The 22,826-nt window shown below is 38.0% G+C and overlaps 1 protein-coding gene and 1 pseudogene across 1 annotated transcript in view; one reads left to right on the forward strand and one right to left on the reverse strand.

The window, feature by feature from the left end:
- Positions 1–22,826, reverse strand: part of AKAP7 (A kinase (PRKA) anchor protein 7) — a 184,675-nt gene that overhangs the window by 122,976 nt on the left and 38,873 nt on the right. The window contains exons 5-6 of the mRNA XM_006885026.1: positions 20,236–20,396; positions 3,068–3,180 (exon numbers count right to left, since the gene is read on the reverse strand). Coding sequence (XP_006885088.1) covers positions 3,068–3,180; positions 20,236–20,396 — 274 coding nt within the window. The remainder of the gene's footprint in view (positions 1–3,067; positions 3,181–20,235; positions 20,397–22,826) is intronic.
- On the forward strand, positions 4,090–8,518 carry LOC102856957 (annotated as a pseudogene).

The raw sequence follows: 22,826 nt of genomic DNA on the forward strand, positions 1-22,826 counted from the left end.
TAGAGTGTGTGTGTGTGTGTGTGTGTGTGTGTGTGTGTGTGTGTGTGTGTACACACACACACTGGTGGCCAAATGATAATAATCTGGACTGACAATCTAAAGACATGTACTTTGGAACCACCAGCCACTCTGGCAGAATGAGAGGCAATCTCCCACACAAGTAGAAATCCTATGGCTGGCAGGTATGAGTCAGTTTTGACTCTATGGCACCCAACAACAACAACAAAAAATTTAATTAAATTTTTTAAATCCAAATTTAATTTACCTTTTATGCTGTTAAATAATTCTCATATTTATCTATTTCATTAAATGTTTAGATCAACTGACCTTACTTTTGTGAAAGTTATTTTTAATTTTTCTCTTAGTGTTTCTATGAACATTTTTTATGCATCAGAATTTTCTCTTCTGAATGATTTAAGTCATCTCAGCAGCAGTTTTCTTAGCTCAAGGATATGAATATTTCAAGATGTTTTCTTATGAACTGCATATACTTTCAAACAACAGATATTTCAAACCACAAATAATAATGAAGCAAATAAATGAAATCTACCTTTATGCATATCATATTTTCTTACTGGTTTTAATCTTGTACCATAAGACCAATTATTTACTGCGTAAACTGCTACATATATTTAAGCTTACATGTTTCCAAGAATACTACTCTACTGATTATTTGGAATAGATTTCTTTAAGGCACTTACTGAATATAAAAAAACCACTGTAGGTTGTTATTGTTGCTGTTGTTGTTGTTTTTAGGTGCCATCAAGTCTCTGTGACAGAGATCCTATGCACAATAGCTCTGAACTCAGCTCTAACTTGAGCCAGTCTCCGTGACTCTGACACACCTATCCGTTTTACCCCAGTTACTGCATCAATCCATCTGATCGAGTGTCTTCATTTTTGTGCTGTCCCTCCACTATTCCAAGTATGATGTCCTAGGGACTGGTCTCTCCTGGCAACATGTGCATATGAAATGTAGCTTCAAAATCCTACTCTCTAAGGAACAGCTTGGTTTCAAGCTCTGTAAGATAAAACTGTTTGTTCTCTTAACTATTAATGGTATATTCAATATTCTTCTCCAGCACCATAACTTACCGGCTTCAAGTCTTCTGTCAACCCTAGTCACTGTCAAGTTCACTGATGCATAGCAAGTAATTGTGAAAACTATGACCTGAATCAGGTGGATGTTAGTCCCCAGACTGGCATCATTGCTTTTTAATGCTGTAAGATTAAAATGTATTTTCTCTATATTTAATATTCTAATCTAAACAAAACACAATTTTCTTTTAATGCTATATACTATTTTGAAAGAAAAAAATAGTAGGGATGGTTCTTATTTTGATCAGGTATTTATGCCTAGCACCTAGTGCCTAGCATATAGTGGGCCCTCAATAAATTCTTGTTAACATTAATTGGACTAGGAAGTCCTTAACATGTATGAATGAATGAACTGCAGTTGACCAGACATGAGGCTGCTAATTAAGTAAGAAGAACTTTACAAAGGATGTTGCAACAAAAGAGAATGTGATTTCAGGTAAGTCTCTCAATTTTCCTGAGTCTAATATTCCTTTTTCTCTAAAGTGAAGGCATCAGTTCTATGAAATTTAACTGCCAAGGGACAACTTAGATGCAATTTGAAATACAGATTCTAAAATAAACATAGATTTTATAAAGGTCTTTGGGTCCTTTTCACTTCAAATTTAATTCCATAAAGATAAAAAAAAACATTTTGAGATGGGAATGTTACCTTCAATTCTGATTTTTCATTCTGTGATTAAGTATGAAACCACTGGGTGAGCACAATCCATTTGAATGCAAAAGAAAGATACAAATAAAAAGTGGACTATCAGTCTATACATTTTGTTAAGATATCATAATTCCAAAATATATTATAGACAGATTACTTTTAGCTTGCATACTCAGGAATAGTACCTAATATAGCTATTATTGAATTTATGGCACAGTTATAAAAAAGCCATGCAAGGTCCCTTTTGGGGGGGCATCTTTAACAACAGTTCGTGTAAAACAGACTGGTCAGTCACTCGAACCCATATTTGAAGGAAGAAGAAAAGGCTCTCTGAGCACAAGTAAATGTAAACTATGCCAAGATGTGTGTGTGTGTGTGTGTGTGTGTGTGTGTGAGAGAGAAGATCTATTTACGAAGAAGCATGGACTTCACTTTTAAAGCCATAAATCTGTCTTTACTGCAGAAAAGGGACAGAAAAAGCAGGGAGCATATATTAATCTGCATATCTTGTTTTGAAAACTCTGGCATACCACAGGAGGTCAGTACATGTCTTAACTTGAATACGCCCTAAACTGACGGGAAAAACAAAGAAGGGTACCATTAGGATTCTGGAAGAAATGTTCAGAATCTCAAGAAAAAAAATCTCTCAACTTCTATGGTGGACGGGATGTCCTGAGAAGGCAGAAGATCACTCAGAGATAAGGAGCAGCCCTACAACACGTTCCTTCGCGTGTGTCACTGCTGACCATGCTCAAGGAGAAGGACTTTGACGCCTGCCTCAGCCAGTCCCTAACACACTTGCTCCAAGTCCTCATGAAGGCAAGAGCTCAAAGAGCAAAGTCTTGTTCTTTGAGAGTCTAACTATCTGTAGTAAAGGGAGGGCAGGCTCCAGAAGCCTCCCATCTTGAATAACTCGGTGCAGTGAACAGCATCAATACATGGAGGCCAGTGGAGACAGCTTTGAGAGCAACAGGTTGCAAATAACTATCAGCTAATAAATAAAGCAGCAAAGCAGAATTTGGGTATCGCCTCAAAGCTTTGAAAGTTCAAAGCAGTCGAGGCAATAGCAAGTGTAAACAGCTGCAGTATATGCATCCAATAGCCACAAGGCAAAGGAGGGCACAGCTGTAATGGTATCTACTTAGCCTTTTTTTTTGAGCCTCTAAACATTGTTGAGGATTAGGACCAATTTGGGATCCCCAGAGCAATAGTGATAGAGCATCAGAAGCCATCATAAGTGTCATTTGTGTCCCAGACATGCTTAAGGATGGTGTGGCCTGGTAAAACAAAACAAGGCTTAGGATAAAAATGTGAACTCACATTCTTATGGAGCCAGGGTGCTTTTGACAATTTCATGAAGGTCAAATGAGGTTTAAAACTTCTGCTCTCTCCTGCTAAGATGCCTTTTGCTTGAAATGTCTGTTTTGCCACCTCTGAAGAAAGTAAACATAAAAATGTTATTGGAACATACAAAACTAAAATCAAGCTCATGGAGCTGATTCTAACTCATAACAATCCTACAGGACAGAGTAAAATCATCCTACTGTGTATAAAAGGATATAAATTTGGCCTAAGCACACTGTCTCTCTTTGTTCCATAAAGTGGCTAGGAGCTGGGATACTTCCAGTTAGTAGGTGAGCATTTAACCACTTGTGTCACTGTCCATTTGCCAGCAACGAACAGCAACACCTTGATGAGAGTAAGCACAACAGAGACACACCACTCCAGGAGCTGTTCAGAGAGTCGGTCCAGCTCAACTTTATTGGTGGCTGCAGTGCACTTATATACAAGCAAGTAAACAGGAAGACAGGATAGGGTGGGCTTGCAGATGTGGGATATGTGGATTGGATAGGAGAACCTCAGCCACATGTGGACCACTCCCAGCTAAAAAAGACACAGCAGACATCTCCCCAGGTGGTGAGCTTTCTCAAGCAGGTACAGCCAAACACAGGGGAGCTTTCTGTTGGGAGGCTTGCACTTATCTGGAGCTAGGTGATCTGTCCTGGCCAGAGGCCCTCCCTTCCTCCCCAACATTCCCCAACACACTTATCTATAATATAAAAATACAAATTCAAAAAAGAACCTATTACTTTACACTGGAAATTACTTTTAACCAAGAAAGATTTCTGTTTGCAGTTAAATTTGAGGTGATTTACCCCCACCCCAGGCAAACTCAACTACAGGTCTCCTGGTGACACAATGATTGGACACTCAGCTGCTAATATACAAAAGGCTGGTGGTTCAAATCCACTGGCTGCTCCAAGGGAAAAAGATGCTCCAGTAAAATCCCATCAAGGAAACAGCCTAGAAAATTCTAAAGGGAAGTAGGATTTCCTACAGAAATGACTCAATGGTAACAGGCTTTTTGTTTTATACTTCAATTAGAACACGTACGTCTTCTCAGTAGAAGAAACTTAATCACTAGCAATTCTAAGTACTCTTCTCCTGAGTTGTCTTGTTTGCTTTTATTTTGGGGGTGTTTTCTATTTTTTTAGTTGAATAAAAGGCATTAATGGACTGTTACAGTGTTTAAACAGGGATCCAGGATCTGGGTTTTGGGTCATCATATGATATCTCCTCAGACAAGCAACATGTTTATTTTTTTGGCAGGTAAAACCCCTCTTATTCTCATACATAACAACTCTGAAATGTATTCACCTTCTCAGATACAAAAGATTTCATCCTACTACCTGCCATACTACAATAGTGCAACTAGGAACTCAATGGGGTTTATTGGTGCTTATACAATTTTGCTACTCTTGAACACACAGAACCAGTATTTTCTTAGGCAAAGAGCGAAAGAGTCAGAACACTATGAAGCCACCCAACACACACCACGATCATCTCCTCTTTGCTGATATTGCCACCCTCAGGCCACAGTGAATTTGGGGTTTGCTTCCTCTACAGGCACTTCTCAGAACTGGAGTCCAATCCCTCCGGCTCTCAGATTTATCTGAGTGCGTATAGTTTTGTTCATGGGATGGTGAAGGTGAGCACTCTTGTCTTCTGCACTCAACACAGGGAATCCTTATTAGAAATCAGTGGTAGGATGAATGTATCACTGTGCTTAAAATCTGTCTCCCTTTTCTGGTATATTGAGTCTCTGAAAACACAGGTACCACTGCAGGGGAGAGAGCTGGGCAAAGAACAAAGGAAATAAAAGCAAAAATACATCAGTTCAGAGTCTTGAGCTTTAGCTGGCAGTCAGGTGTGTGTGACTGAGGCTCCTTGGTACTCATACCCACCATCAGCCCTGCTTAGTGTCCTGTAGGGTCACCCTGCGTCCCTGGCCTTGACACATTCCATCACCCCCCCCAGGTGCCATCCTGGTGGGGCTCACACAAGCTGGTAAAAAGCAAGGTGATGCCAAGAAGTTGGCTCCTCCCCACAAGGAGACATTAGAACACAGTGAGGATGAGACATGTCAGATGATGATGAAGAGAGGAAGGCAGTGGAGATGAGGCTGTCATTCCTCAGAAAAAAGGCAAGAATGCTACAGTGCCCGCAAAAAGAGTGACTGTGTCCCCAACACAAAAGGCAGTGGTTTTTTTACCAGCCAAGAAGGCAGTTACACTGTCAGAGTTGTAACAACACCTGGCAGCAAGGGTGCCGTGCCAGACCAAGCGTGGTAACACCTCCGGTAAACAGGGAGCTAGCTGCTGTGGCAGCCAACAGGGCAGAGGATGGCAAGAAGGATGAGAGTGAGGAAGATAATGAGGAAGATGAGGAGGAGGAAGATGAATCTGAGCCAGAGATGATTAAAACATAAGCAGCTGCCCCCGGCTCAGAGAAAGAGGACGATGAGGAGGATGAGGAGGAAGATGATGATGAAGATGACTCTGAACTAGGGAGGCCACATCAGCAAAAGGAAAGAAAGCTCCTGCCAAAGTGCCTTTTGCAAAAGCTAAGGATGTGGCTGAGGATGAAGACGACGGCAAAGGGGAGGATAATGACGGGATGATGGTGAAGAGGAGGAAGAACCTGTCAAAGAAGTATGTGGAAAATTGGACAGGGAATGACCAAACAGAAAGACAAGAAACAGAAAGCAGAAGCTATAGAGCCAACTTCAACTTTCAATCCCTTTGTTGGAAACCTTAACAGCAACAAATCAGCTCCTGAATTCAAAACTGGTCTCCCATGGAAAAATTTTTCACAGAGGAGGACATCCGGATGTCCAACAGACACATGAAGAAATGCTCAAAATCACTGGCAATGAGAGAGATGCAAATCAAAACCACAATGAGATAGCATCTTACCCCAGTAGCAGTGGCAAAGTTTAGCAGGACAGAAAGTAAGTAGTAAATGTTGGAGGGGATGTGGAAAGATAGGAACTCTTACACATTGTTGGTGGGATTGTAAAATGGTACAACTACTCTAGAAGGCAGTTTGACATTTCCTCAAAAAGCAGAACATAGCAATTCCATATAATCCAGCTATTCTACTCCAAAGGAAATTAGACCTGAAACACAAATGGAGAGTTGTACACAAATGTTCACAGCAGCATTTATTCACAATCAAAAGAATATGAAAACAGTCCAAATGTCCAAACACAATTTAATGGATTAAGACATTGTGGTACATTCACACAATGGAATACTACATAGCACTCAGGAGCAATGATTTGGAAAATTACTACATAACTCGGGAAGACTGGGGGGGCATTATGCTGAGTAAACAAACTTAGTCTCATAAGGACATATACTGCATAGGACCATTATTGTAAAAACAGAAGGATAACTAGTAAAACGTGTATGGAAATCCAAGGGGGGAAGGTGTGGGAACAGAGGTGTGAGGGGGTGGGGAGAAATCATAAAATCACATAATTTGGTGGGTTGAGGGAGGGAAGGAAAGAAAATGAGAAACACCCAGTGAAGATCTGGAAAGGCAGGGTAACAGTGGGCATTGTTGAATGGTGACTTACTTTATAAAACATAATGAATAAGAATGATTGTATGAAACACAAAGTAAAGGAAAACAGTATTAAACCCAATGTATATGAACTTTGTAGCAAACTAATGTAAAATTTAAAAATTAATAAAAGAAAAAGCATATAGAAAAAACTTTTTAAAACTTGACAAGAAAAAATTACTGGTCTCAGTGATATTTTTGCTAAAAATGATCTCACAGTTACAGATGTCAGAACCTATATGACTAGAAAGTGTGGCTATATGGATTTTGAGTCTGCTGAGAACCTGGAAAGAGTCTTGGAACTCACTGGTTTAAAAGTCTTTGACAATGAAATCAAACTATAGAGACAAAAGAGAAAAGACAGAAAGATCGAGAGGCCAGGACACTTTTGGCCAAAAATGTGCCTTAAAAGTCACTCAGGAAGAATCAAAAGAAGCGTTTGAAGTATGGAGACCAGACTGACTAATCTGCGAAGATTAAGATGTGAAGAGTAACGGGATTGCTTATCTCAAATTTAAGATGGAAGCTGATGCTGAGAAAACCTTGGAGGAAAAACGGGGAACAGAGATCAATGGTTAGTCAATATCCCTTCTACTGCCCTCGAGTCAAAGGTCAAAATCAGGACCACAGAGGTGGAAAAGTCGAGCCCTTGGAGAGATAAATCAGAAACTCCAGTTTTAAGCAACCTATTTTTTTTTTCCTCTTGAGGATGACGAAAACCACCCTTTATTTAAATCTCTACCTCTGCCACCTCTACCACCACCACCACCACCACCACCACCGCCCCCACCTCCTCCTCCTCCCATCTCAGGCGAAGTTGAAATCCTTTTAAGAGACCTTAGTAGCAGATGAAAAGGTTGGGGAACAGTTAGATGGTTTCTGACTCTTACGTAAATTTGAGTCTAAGTTAGCATCAACAGTGGTTCAGAAAAACACAAACAGATGGAAAAATGGAAGATTTTAAACAATGCCTTCGTGTTGTGATCTGTGTAGGTTAGTTTTAGATTTCTTTTTTAATTGATTTGGAACTGAGAGTAATGCAAGTAATCTTCACTAGTACACTTAGCAACAAGTCCCCTGAAAGACAAATATTTTCTCTAAATATTTTGTGTTCCAACGCCAAAGGTTGACCAGGTAAACTACTGTGATTCACTAGAAAGGAGTCAACGGTAGAGATCTTCCTCTGTGAGCCAGGGAATGGACAAAGCAGGTGCTGCCAACCTACAATGCAGGAGAAGAAACTCTTCGAGAAATACGTGAGAAAGCAACTGCTATCAACGTGCCTCAGAACCAAAATGGCAAATTAAAGGGTATGCTCTGGTGGTCTAGTGAACAATCCCAAAGGCACGTGGTTTAAGGCCACCAGCTGCTCCATGAGAGAAGGATGGGCAGTCTCCTCCCGTGTGATTAACAGCCTCTGAAAACCTGCTGGAGGGTCAGCTATGGGTTGGTTCTGACTCCACAGGACACAATAACAACAATAACAAAGGGTATGTGTTTATAGAATTTGCTTCATTTAAAGATGTTAAAGAATTTTCAAAATCTTATAATAAAACAGAAATTGAGGGCAGAGCAATCAGGTTGAAGGGTTCACCTAACACTCAAACCAGCCACCAAAATCCTCTTTGTAAAAAGTCTATCTGAAGATACCACCAAAGAGTCACCTGGTGGTTCAGTTCATGCCAGGATAGTCACCAACTGGGAAACCAGTTCCTGCTCTAAACACTTTGGTTTGCAGACTTCCACAATGAGGAGGATGCTAATACTGCCAAGGAGGCCGTGGAAGCTGGTGAAATTGATGGAAACCAAATGACCTCGAACTGAGCCAAGCCTGAGGGCAACAGTGGCTTTGGAGGCCAATGACAGAGAGGCTCTGGTGGCTGAGGTGGCTATGGGAGAAGGAGGCCCAAGGGGAGGACACAATCGCAAAGCACAAGGAAAGAAGACGAAGTTTGAACAGTTCTTCTTTCCCTCTTCCTCTTGAAATAAAGGACTCTGAGATTTTGCTTGTGTCATTGGATTATGACGGAGCCTTCTGAGGACATTCTGAGACAACAGACAGCAATAGTCGGCCTGGAAATCTCTTCAGATCACATTTCAAGGGAGACACGCCATTGAATTTTAGTAGATATTTGTATAAATAAATTTTTTAAAGGAAGAGTGATAAAGCTAATCCTTATCTGGAAATTTGGAACATGAGTTGTTATTGTTTCATCCCATGTACAATTAAACCATTTTTCTACAAACAGTTTTTGTATTGCAAAGTGTAAAGGAAAGCAGAGTGTTTTATCCTGAATTTTCCTTTAGTGACTTTGGAACAAATTTACAGATTCTTCAAATCCAAAAACATGGAAAAAAATTATATTCAGATCATATCTCAAAATTCTCCCACCACATTTGCAAAATCTGAAAGTTATTTTCCCTTTGTACTACTTAACCAAAAGCTCCAAGTCAAAACCAAAACGGTTGCCATCAGGCCAATGCACCTATAAAATAGAATAGAACTGCCCCCATAGGGTTTCTAAAACTGTAATCTGAATGGAACCAGATTGTTGTTAAGTGCCATCAAGTTGTAGGCGACTCAGAGTGACCCTAAATGAAAGACCTGAACAATTGTTTAACTTTCATAGTTTCTCCAAGTTCATAGTTTCTGGAGGCAAGTTATTATGGAAGTGGATGCCACTCCTGCTTCCAAGTTTGTTTAATCGGGGAGCTCCACCAAACACTGTCCATCAGGGGTAACCATTATCGCATTTGACACATCAGTGTCACAGTGTTCAGCTTCATAGCAACCACGAGCTACCACTACAGAGCAAATGGACAGACAAGTGCTATGCCACGTAGAAGAATGTTTCACCAAAAACAATTATAGCCAGGCCTGAGGGCCACAGATTAAAATCACCCACCTTTGACTTGGTAGCATAGCTTTCTATCAACCAGGCCCACAGACAGTGTTCAACATCACAGCAACCTTGAGTTGCCTAGCAAATGGACAGACCAGTCTTATCTCACCTAAATCAAATTTTGAGCCCCAAATTCTAATATTCTCAGAGGCTGAAATCTGAGATGATAGATATTTATTCACAATATTGTTTTAATCACTCTTTTCACAAAGTACATCTGAGGTTTTACTGGGTTTTAGTGCAGTGTATTCTCTAGTGCAACAAAGCAGGAAAAAGGAAAACACCTCCTGTTTCAAAGTAGTGTGTGTGTGTGTGTGTGTGTGTGTGTGTGTACCACCAAATTGGATCCGACTGGTCAAAGTACTGCTTAGCATTCACCTTTACATTTCAAAACACAGTGTAATCTATTTCTTAGCTAAACAGTATGAGTAATCATTACAGAAATATTAGTTTTCAGATAAAAAATATTTTACTCCTGTGAAAAACTATATCATTTTTCATCTATATTAGGTTATATTCTGGAAGAGCAGCTTATGAATAACTGAAGAGATCATTCCATTTCTTCCAGCACCACAGACATTCCTTCACACACTAAATAGAAAACTGTACAGCAAATATATCAGCTACTGTTGAAAAGGCAGACAAGAGTGCTGCTTCCTAAGTAATAACATTTACCTCACAGGTGAAGATAAACATAATCTGAAGGAAATGTCTTTTAAAAACTTTTAAAAAAATATTTGAAGGCTATAAATGACATAGTTGAGCCTCTACATCTTGTGGTTCCTAACCTTTACACTGTAATAGACAAAGTGCTAGTCAATAGGCCTTTTATTGTAAGAACTACCTTCCCTCCGTAACTTGATTTGTGTCTTGATTTAGAGCCTCTACTTGGAATATTATTGCTTTTTAATTTTTGACTCATGTACTTTTAATTTGTAAGTTAAATTTGTGTCTTCTAGGCTGCAACACTTCCATGATAAATCTTCAAGGATATGAATATATACGGCTAAGCACAACTGATAACAGTGCATCTAAATCCCAAAATCAATCTCCATAATAGTCTATGTGTTTCCTATTGCCAAAGGGGCCCTTTAGAGTAGTGAGAGAAGATCTTCACCCTGAAACCTACAGCGTCCCTTTTCAGCAGGAAGTAGCTAAGAGAATATGCCGTCCCTTTTTCCTTATGAATCAGGGTGAAGTCTCTCAGGGAGGAATGATAGGGAATGGCAAAGGACACACTGACAAAAGAGATTATTCAGAACTGGCTTTGACAAGCACTGTGGCAATGGGACAATTAAAACAGGTTATAGGGGGGGAATAAAAAGAAGAACGAACTGGGGAGGACGGTAGAAAAAATAGTGCAACAATGAATGAATGAAAACCCAAAATCTCTGTAAATGTTCATTAAAATAAATAAAATTTAATAATAAAAAAGTTAATATTTTTAAAAAATTTGAAGGCTTTGTTATATAAAGGAATAATGAAATGAACAATTTAACAAGGAAAATTTTAAGATGTTAGCAAATGCTGTTTTCTCTTTCATTACACGTATGTATATATGTTGTGTGTTTATGGTATCCACTTGCTAAACAACTTGCCTCCGGAAACTCTAGGAACTCTGATAAATGTCAAAAGTTGTAGAGGGACTTCAGGCCTTTTGTTCATAGGGTCGCTATGAGTCGTGTTCGACTCAAAGGTAATCAACAATAACATATACACAGAAAAAGTGATGCTTTAAAATTTTCAAATATATTTTTATATATAGATATATTCTTTGGATAAATTAAATATATAATAGTAATAAAAGTTAACTTAAAATGTAAATAAGGAAGTCAAAAGTTGTCTCAAAGTAAACTGTACAGATTAAGTTCAACAAAACTGTATTTCAGGGTTGTTGTTGTTAAGTGCCATGGAGTCATGTACAACTCAAAATGACCATATGAACAATGGATCTGAACAATGTCCTATCCTTATCCTCTTTGACACAGTTTGGCTCATTGTTGCAGCCCTCGTATCAATCCATCTCACTGAGGGTCTGTCTTCCTCTCCTCCACTGACCCTCCACCTTCCTAAGCCATGATATTACTTTGCAAGGAATAAGCTCTCCTAGCAACATGCTCAAAGAATAAGAGATGAAGTATCATCATTTTTGCATCCAAGGAGCACTCTGGCTATACTTCTGAAAAACATATGTGGTCTTTGAAGTCTATGGGATATTCAGTACTCTTTTCCAACACCACAGTCCAAAGGCATAAATTCTTCTATTATAGTCATTCACTGTCCAGCTCAGAAGCATAGCAGGTTGAGTGGAAAAACTATGGCTTGAATCAGGCACCCCTTAGTCTTTAAAGTAACATCATTACTCTTCAGAACTTTGGAGAGGTTCCCTGACAGCAGACCTTCACAGTGTTATACTTTTCTTCATTTCCTGACTGCTGGTACCAAAGGTGTTGACTGTGGATCTATTTAAGATTAAATCAGGGACAATTTCAATCTCCTTTCCATCTATTTTGATGTTTCCTATTGGCCCAGTGGTGAGGATTTTCATTTTCTTGATGTTGATATGCAATGCATATTGAGCTCTGTAGTCCTTAATCTTCTGGAAGTACCTGACGTTTTCATCACTTTCAGCACACAATGTTATATCATTTGCACAACACAGGTTATTGAGGAAACTTCCTACAAACTTGATGCGACACTCTTCTTGACAGAGTCTAGCTTCTGGAATGATTTTCTCAGCATACAGAATGAGGAGAAAAAGATACAATTCTGACACACATCTTTCTTGATTTTAAACCATGAGATGTCCCTTTGCTCTATTTAAACAACAGCTTCTTGGTCTAGGTATAAATCCGTAAAAGCATAATTAAGTGTTTTGGAATTCCCATTTTCCTCAGTGTTAGCCATACTTTGTTATGATCCACAGAATCAAATGCCTTTGTGTAGTCAAAAAAAGCACAAATAAACATTCTTCTGGTATTTTCTACTTTTAACTAGAACTGATCTGATGTCCGCAATGATATCCTTTGTACCACAGCCTCTTTTAAACCTGCTCTGAACTTCTGCAGCTCTCTGTCAATGAATTGCTGTAGATGATTTTTGGATGATCTTCAGGAATGTTTTGTTTGCATGTGATAATGAGAGTGTTAGATAATTTCCCCATTTTGTTTGGCCAGCTTTCTTGAGAATGGGAACAAATGGATCTTTTCCAGTCAATTAGCAAGGTAGCTGTCCTCCAATTTCCCCGGCATTGATCGGTGAGCAGACCCAGGGTTGCATCTGTTTGGCAGAATACATACTTCTTTGGCAATTTCTGCTTTTCTCTAAAGCTGAGAGAGATGTTTACATGCTCACATGTTTTTTATTTCAGCATAACCACAGAAGTTTATTAATAGGGATAGTCAGTACAAATCAAGTGGTCCTCATCATTGGAGAGAAAGATTCTCAACAAGATGAATTAACTCGATGGGATAGGCTCGAATATATCAGAGATGGGGAGGATGGCACACGATAGGGCAAGGTTCTGATCTGTTGTTCATAAGGTCACTATGAGTCACATTTGGTGGGATGGTATGTAACAACAATAAATATATATACTTATGCAGTACCTGAATGGCACAAATGGTTTGCACTGGGTTAATAAACTTAAGATTGGTGGTCTAAAGGCACCCAGCAATATAAAATAAAAGCTTTGCAATCTGCTTAAATAAAGATTATTCAAGAAAATCCTATGGAGCCATCTGTCATAGGGGATCACTGTGGGTTAAAATCAATTCAACAACAATGGCTTTTTTTCCTTGTTCTTAATAGATTTTTAAGTTACATATTATATTTCAGGATGCAGATAAAATGTTACTGAAATGTTAAGCAGCAAGCCGTAAGCTCTTTGTATGCATGCTTTCTCGTTGTTGTTGCTGTTTGCCATGGAACAGAAATGACCCGTAGCTGACCCTCCAGTGGGTTGTCAGAGGCAGTTAATCTCACAGGAGGGCACTCCCCATCCTTCTCCCATGGAGCAGCTGGTGGATTCGAACCACATGCCTCTGGGATTTCTGCACAGCTTCATGCCACCAGGCATTACAGTAAAATTATGTCACATATATTATTAAAATAAATACTAACATTTTAGAGCTACTTTTTAATCAACTAAAACTCTAGAGAGATCAAAGGCATATGATTTTTGTTATCATTCTTTTACTGTTACTTGCAGATTCTTATTTCTTTTCATATGGTGCATAAAGTGTTTCATTCTAGATTATTTCAACAATCAAAGTGAATTATATACTTCACAACAAAGGTTGACATGCTGTTGAATTCAAAATAAATTATAAACGTTTTATAGTAAGTATTAATATGTTGTTGTTGTTGTGTACCACTGTTTGAGCACCGGCCCATAGGTGACCCTCCTGCAGGTTTTCAGAGGCAGTAAATCACGCGGGAGGGGACTGCCTGTCTCATTACTAAGAAGCAGCTAGTGCATTTGAACCACCTACATTTGAGTTGTCAGTGTAATTCCTTACCACTAAGTCACCAGAGATATTTTCAATTATTTCTGGAAGTCTCAGTTATGAATGATTTATGCATACCACATACTTATGAACTAGTCCCTATAAAGCCTATTTACATTAAAAATTTGAGGTACATGTAATTGTTCAAAACAAAAGTACAGCTACTTTGACATGCATTATTAGTGTTATATTTTGTTAAAGATTTTCCAGTATATTTGGGAGTATTTCTTTAATATAGTTATGCACAGAAAGGTAGACTATATACTGTCTACTAAGGAAATACTTGAGTAACTGTTATGATCATATATAACTGTTCCAATTTATATATGAATTTGACATAAACACAAATTCTGGGCAGGATATTACTCATAATGCAGGGACTGACAATACCATATACTGTTATTATTATGTGCCACTCAAGTTAACTATACCTCGTAGAGACAGTATGAACAACAGATTTGAACTTTGCCCTATCCTGTGCCATCAGCAAACTCCTACAGGCTTGAGCCTATCATTACAGTAACTGTGTCAATTCCTCTTTCTGTGACTCACTCCAACTCTTGCCAGAATGATGACTTTTTCTAAAGACTGGTCCCTTCTGACAACATGTTTAAAGTATGTGAGTCCAAGTTCACTATCCTTGCCTCTGAGGAGCTATGGTTATACCTTCTCCAAACATACCTTTTTTGTTCTTTTTGTAACTTATGGGATATACTCAGTACTCTTCACCAACACTACAATTCAAAGGCACCAATTCTTCTCCACTCCTCCAACTTCTTCACTGTTCAGGTTTCAAATGCATAGAAGCAACTGAAAATACTATAGTTTGGATCAGGCACACCTTAGTCTTTAAACTGATTTCCCTACTCTTTATAACTTTGGAAAGGTCTTTGACAGCAGATTTTTCCCAATGCAACACATCTGTTGATTTTCTGTATGTTGCCACTAAGATTATTGTAAGTGAAAATGAAGTTGTTAACTAACAACTTCAATCAATTTCCACATCTATTATTATGGTGAGAATTTTTGTTGTCTCAATGTTTAGATGTAAAACATATTGAAGACTGTATTCATTGATGTTCTACAGGTTATTTCACTTCAGGCTACTGTGAAGTCTTAAAACTTTAGGAGGTTAGAATTCCAAGAGTCCATTAGCAATGGAGTGATCTAGAGGAGCCCAAAGGAGCTCTGGTGGCTTAGTGAAGAGAATCCCAAAGGCATGTATGTGGTTCTGTGGGAGAAGGATGGGCATGCTCCTCCTGTGTAAAACCCACTGAAGGGTCAGCTATCAATCAGTTCTGACTTGATGGTACAAAACAACAACAACAACAGAGGGGTCTAAATATATCAGCACTAAACAGATTCTACACAAAAAACAGAAAGCAAAGCACAGGTTCTCTCCTTTTGGGTAGAGGTGGTGGTTGTTGTGTGGCAATTAGTCAGAAGACTCATAACTGAACCCCCAGCAGATTTTAAGGGGATATAAATCACATGGAAGAGTACTGCCCATCTTTCTCTCATGAAGCAGCTGGTGGATTCGAATCACTCACATTCAGGTTGGCCGTGCAACTCTTCACCACTAGGTAAAGGTAGGGAGAACACAAAAGGCAATGTGATGCTCAAATGGACATCCTCCAAACTTACCATTTCTCTCTGAGGAGAAAAAATGTTCTTGAAATTTTTCATCATGCTAAAAAAAGGGCACTTTCCTCATTTTAAAAAGGGATTTGCAGAGACTATTATAATTGTAGAAGGCTAAATTTTCGAAATCTCTCAATCTAATATCTTCTTAACAAAATTACACTTAGCTGGAAAAATGAAAGAAATCACATATCATTTCTATATAAAGAATTTTTAAGTGCCACTTCACCATTGTAAAAATGTGGGGAAATGCCATGTAAATGCATAATTTCAATAGTTCCTCAGCTCTGTGAGCTATTGTATAATGCCAGGAAATGAGAAGAGGCGGATTTGTTCTGGGAAAAAATGGGATCACTCAGTGTTAAGGTAGGAAGCTGAAACACAGAGCTTTATCTGCCCATCAAGAACCTCTTGCTATAAACCCACATGTACACAGGACGGGAAGATTGTTTTGTTCTTTTCAGTCTCTTCAGCACTTATGAAAAAAGTAACAATCTATAGCAGTATATCTGAATATAGAATTTAGATACTATTGGCAAAAGTTTTCCAGTTCAGACTCTGTCACCTCAAAACCTACAATGATTTTCATTTTTAGACAGCAAACAAGTCTAAATTGTTCTTTATCCTAACAATGTTTGGCACTGAGTATCTAAAATGCAGTGCTCTTTTCATGAAAACTATGTAATAGTCTAGGAATTTGTTTCTTGTAACTTAGAAATTGAAAACTCCATAGGGGGAAAAAAATCCCTGGAAAATCAAGACTATTCATGAACTGTCATTTTCCAATTATTTTTCAATTACCTGCACTGCAATGAAACTTCTTTACAAATACTTTATAAAACATTATACCTATTTCCTTTCAAAGTCTCATGTTTTCCTACTGACTCATACTAATCTGCCCCCAGTATGTCAAAGATGTCAGATTTCAATATTCCTATATAGGTACAGCCATGAACTGAAAAATACTGAAAAGTATTAAGAAATGGGGTATTGTATCTATGGAATATTATTTATAAAGTTAGAATATATAATTTAGATTAATAATATAAAATATCATAAAACAAATAATAAATCCTTTTTCTGGATAATGATGGGATAAAACACCCATTCATTCTGTGGCATTCTTTTGAAAATAAATGTCTGTGTGCTCAAAGATATGAAATATTCATAAAAAGTCCAAGTCCTGAATAATTTTAAGTGTCTGAACACCAAATAAATGAAGATACTTAAAACACCTAACACATAGTAACCCCTAATAATTAATAAGTATATGGTATTTAACTTACTGAAGTTTTCCATATAAATATTCAATATTTCCCTTTATTACACACTGCATAAAAATGTTAATAGAAGTCCATGGTACCATAGCCCATAAAACATTATAAGCAAGAACACAACAAATAGTAATTACACAAGGGGACTGTCTCCATTTATATTTTATTGTTTTTTCCAATATTTGGAAAAGCATATAAATATATATTTTTAAGCAACAGCAACTAATACATTGGGTATCAAGAAAGGAATTACAGGGGTGTGGCTCTTACTAAAATGACAAAGCAGCACGCTAGGGTTCATACTCATATTAAAGCTGGGGAGATTCCACATTCCAAAACACACAATGGATCTTTCATCAATATTGGAAACTGCCTTGTGGGGATATTTGCAAAGAATGGATGGAATTCCCAATGTTGCAGGCAGCCACTGAGCTTCTTAAAAGAACAATGAATAAATGATTTACTATGTAGAAATGTTTCTTGAGCTCAGAAATATTTATATTACAAAAGAAAAGAGTGAAGCCCAGCCTTTTCTCTAGAATGGACAAGAAGAACAGGCTGCATCTAAGGGCATCAGTTTCCAAATGATTTGCCAATAAAGCTGTTAACATTGCCTTCTCCTTGATTTTAAACCTTGCTTTACTTGAAGACATTGTTCATGCTTACATGTTTGTTTGCTTGTACCTATTTTGCTCTTCTTTTTCCCAAGAGCAGGATTAAGGTGATTCTAAAAAAACGCACTTTAACAAGAGAAATACATTTAAAAGTAAAAAAAAAAATTAGACAAAGAAAAACTAAACATAAAGCTGGGAATGAGGTAAGTACACAAAAGAATGACATTAATTTGAGGCCAACTCACATGCTAGGTTCGAGGTTTTCAGAAAATCAATTCTAACCCAAAACCACAAGATAAATTAACCCTTCTAAGGCCTACTCTCTTAAGGGTTAATAGTCATGAAAATTTAAATACAAGGCATTTCCAAATGGCTTACATTATTTAACATAACATACCATGAGAAATAATAATTTAGAAATAAAGACTTAAACACTGGTAATTTCCATCAAGTAGTTTCTTTTAAAATTATCATTGAAATTTTTTTAAAAAGCTCACTAGAATTATAAAACCAAAATGTAAAACATCTGTCTAGGTGGTTTGAATATCTGATTTATTTTAAAGATATATTTCTCCTTGAGCTATGATTCCAACAAACATAAAAGAAATGGAGAAAGATATTATAATGAACATAACTGAAAAAATATAATATTCAAAATATCTTCTCCATAAGTCTGCATATATTTTGATAAATTACCTCCTATATTTTTTTTTGTTTCTGTTAACTAATTCATGCTGTATATAACCTAAACAGTGCATAAGAAACTAATGTGCAAGAGGCTTCCACAGTTGCAAAAATGTACAAAACAAACAAGTATATGTGGTAAACAAACTACAATATCCTCTCCTGCAGAGTGGCTGGTGGATTTGAAACATTTCAGTTAAAAGCCTATCAGTTAATAGCTAAGTGCTCAACTAGGGAGCCATCCCAAATCTTCCATTCATAGTCTAGTAAAAATAAGCTACTTCTATACATCCTGCTTTGATTCATTTGCACATAGTGTTTTTTCTACACGAAATATCCTTCTCCAACTTGTCTACCAAAAGAAACTATAGGAATCCTTTAAATCTCTGCTCTAATACTGCTTCTTCCTCTATGAAACTTTTCCCAGTCCACCCTCCCTGCATTATGCAGATGATACAACCCTGCTCGCTCAAACTGAGGAGACCTGAAGCGCTTGCTGCAGAAAGTCAAGGACTGCAGTCTTCAGTATGGATTGAAGCTCATTATCAAGAAAACAAAGATTCTCACCACTGAGCCAACTGGCAGCATCAGTATGGATGGTGAAGAGATTGAGATAGTTAAGAGTTTTAGTTTGCTTGGCTCCACAGTCAACACTCTTGGTAATAGCAGCCAGGAAATCAAGAGACAAATTGCATTGGGAAAGTCAGCTGTGAGGGACCTCTCAAGAGTACTGAAGAGCAACGACATCAGGCTGGAGACTAAGGTGCGCCTGATCCAGGCTATAGTCTTTGCAATTACATGCTATGCATCGGAGAGATGGACAGTGACTACTGATGACAGAAAGAGAATTGATGCCTTTGAGCTGTGGTGCTGGAGAAGAGTGTTGAATATACCATGGACTGCTAGGAGAACAAACAGGTTTGTCCTGGAGAGGGTGAAGCCAGAATGTTCCCTGGAGTCAAGGATTCTGAAGCTTCGTCTGACATACTCTGGGCATGTTGCAAGGAAGGACTGGTCCTTTGAGAGGGACATCATGTTTGGGAGAGTGTAGGGATGGCATAGGAGAGGAAGACCCTCGATGAGATGGATCAATTCTGTGAGTGGAGTGGTGGGAATGAATGTGTTTGAGACGGTGAGGTTGGCACAGGATAGAATGGCGTTTAGGGCTCTTGTATGGAGGGTCGCTATGAGTCGCAAACGAGTCGATGGCACATAACAACAACAACCCTTCCTCTGCCATGTGCTCGGATAGGCTGTGCCTGCTCACAGTGGTAGAAATAATAATGTTGTATTATAATTGCTGATTTATTCTTCCACAAAACTATAAGCTCCTTAAGAGGGTAAGAAGATTTTATTAGGGTTTTTTTATTTTCAGTTTTCTATCCCAAACACCTACTTGTCACTGGCTAACTGTATGTTAAAAGAATTAATCCTTTTAACCAAAGTATAAAATCTTAAGTCCAATATGACACAGAATAAATAAACATACAGAAAATTAATTTGTAAAAATATAGCTAGGATGGATTTGAGTGATCCACCAATAATCTCAGTAGAAAATAAGATGATCCACTGACCCTCTGTAATGAGTATAACAGTTTTTTATAATCCAAATAACCTACCGGTAAGACTTATTCATGCAATACTTATTAAGTGTCAATTATATGCTGAGTGCCAGAATAAGCACTAGTGTCATTTAGACTTATGACTGGGACAGTTTAAATGCATGCCTAAGGTCACTCCATTACCTTCCAGACAGTCCCAGAACTAACATCCAAGAATTGAGGTAACTTTTCTTCTGGCCCTTTACTCAGCTCTTTTACTTATAACAACAAACATCAAAGAAGCTCAGTTAGGAGAATACATGAGATTACAACAACCCTCCAAAATTAGCTAGCATTCAAATTAATATTACAAGTTTCACTTTATTGGGTAAGACCGTGCAGCTGTTAATTTTACCTGCTATCTCCAGAAGAGGCTTTAAGTGATCTCCTTCTGCCAGCTTTACAAATCCAATCTGATTTCTGAAAGTGTCAACTCCTTGAAAAGGTAAAATCAGATGTTCTCCTTGGAGGATTTCTTCTATTAATGGTTTTAACTCCAAAAGTGCATCAATGCCCCTGGCAGGAGATAATATATTAAGTGATGAAATATACAACACCAATAAAGTACAAAGTGATCATTCAGAAATGTAAAAAAAAAGGTCAACACTTATGCTACCAATTACACTAATTATTTTAAAGCTCAAAATAATTTCTGAAATTAACCCATGTTATGAACTGCACAAGAATCAGACTGACTACATCTGTTGGAGGAATTGTTGGAGAGGCTCAATATCAGCAATCAAAACCAAGCCAGTTGCAGACTGTGGAACAGACCATCAATTACTCAGGTACAAGGACAAATTTAGGCTGAAGAAAATAAAAATAAGTCCATGCGAATCAAATAATGATCTTGAGTTTATGGAAGCAACCCAAGTGCCCATCAACAAATAAATGGACAGAAAAACTATAGTGTATTAATACAATGGAATACTATGAAGCACTGAAAAACAACAAACTTATACAACATAACATGCAGGACACTGGAGCACATCATAAGGAGTGAAATATTTCTGTCCCAACACGACTGTTACAAAGCAGGTCTGACTTGGGAGATTGGGAGGGGAATAGGATCAGAGTGGACAGATAATGACCATTGGAACAGAAAAAAAAAGAATATATGATTAGGCATTAGATGTATGACCACAGCCCAGGAATAACATTTCAGAGAGGGCTGGGGGGCGGGGAGGTTATTGTGCAACAATGAATGAATATTTTTTAAAAAGTGAACTGGGGGAAGGGAGGGTATGGGGGGTAAAATGAACAACTATCAATGAATGAAAATATAACTTCTCTGTAAATGTTGATTAAAATCACAAAATAAAATTATACTAAAAAATATCTTAACAATAGATTTGAAACACAGAATGAGCAGGTCTTTCATTCATAGGGTCGCTATGAGTCTCCTACAACTTGACGGCGCTTAACAACAACAACAGCATAGAGAGAGACCAGTTGGCCTAGTGTATAGAAAGTGATGCTACCAAGCCAAAGATGGGTGGCTTTAATCCACAACACTCAGGCCTTGTTTTAATTGTTTTTGATCCAACATTCTTCAAGGTCATACAGCTCTGGTCTGTCCACTTGCTGTACAGAGGTAACCTGTGGTTGCTTTGAAGCTGAACACTGTGACACTGATGTGTCAAATGCAATAATGGTTACCCATGGTGGCCAGTGTTTGGTGGAGCTCCCTGATTAAAATAAGCTTGGAAGCAGGAGTGGCATCCACTTCCAAAATAGCCTGCCTCTGGAAATCCTAGGAACCTGGAGAAATGATGAAAAGTCATACAAGTGTTCAGGTATTTCATTCATAGGGTCACTATGAGTTACCTACAACTTGATGGCACTTAACAACAACAAAAAAATGTGTCAAGGTAATACGCTTTCTCCAATACCATTTCAATATGTATGTTGAGCAAAATATTCAAGAAGCTGGAGTCTATGAAGAAGAATGTAGCATGAGGATCAGACAATACTCATTAAAAAACCTGTGTTATGAAGATGACACAACCTTGTTTTCTCAAAGTGAGGAGAACCTGAAGTACTTGCTGCAGAAGATCAAAGAATATATCCTTCAATGTGGATTGTACCTCAGTGTCAAGGAAACTAAAAGTCTGACCACTGGATGGAGAGGCAACACCTTGATAGACAAAGATTGAAACTGTCAATAACTTCATCCTACTTGGATCTGCAATCAACACCCTTAGTACAGCAATCAGGAGATATATTGCACTGAGAAAATCTGCAAGCAGGGACTTCTCCAAATTATTGAGGAGAAATTATATCAGTTTGAAGATTAATGCACAACTGATTCAAGCCATGGCCTTCTCAATCACTTGTTATGCTGCTGAAAGCTGGACTATGAATAACGATGACAAAAGAAGAACTGGTGCCTTTGAGAGTATTGTATAGTCCATGGACTGCCAAAAGAACAAATGGGTATGTATTGGAGAAGGTGCAGCTAGAATATTCCTTGGAGGCAAAGATGACAAAGCTTAATATCACATATCTTGGGCATGTTACTTGGAGAGGCTATTCCTTAGAGAGGGAAAGCAAGCTGGGAAAGGTGGAGGTTCAGCCAAAGAGGGGAAGACTTTAACGAGAAAGACTGACCCAGTGACAGCAGCAATGTGTCAGGGATGATAAGGACGCACCAGACAAAGCAGGGTTTAGATCTGTTGCTCACAGAACCACTATGACTTGTACTCTATGTAAATAACATGAATTATATTCTCCAAAGAGTACCATTATAAAGTTGTATTTATAAAGTTATAAAGTTTTTGTTATGCTTCTTTATGCCATGTGATTATAGAGCTAATCGAAAAGACAAAGCAAAGTGTTATAATGAAATATGCAAAGAATTGGAGGCAGAAAATAAAAAGGGATGAACTCACTCAGTATTTCTTAAACTAAAAGAATTGAAAATCAAATTCAAGTCACAAGTCGCAA

The sequence above is a fragment of the Elephantulus edwardii genome, unplaced genomic scaffold (genome assembly GCF_000299155.1).
Source record: "Elephantulus edwardii isolate Elephantulus edwardi_28Jun2011 unplaced genomic scaffold, EleEdw1.0 scaffold00039, whole genome shotgun sequence".
Lineage (NCBI taxonomy): Eukaryota > Metazoa > Chordata > Mammalia > Macroscelidea > Macroscelididae > Elephantulus > Elephantulus edwardii.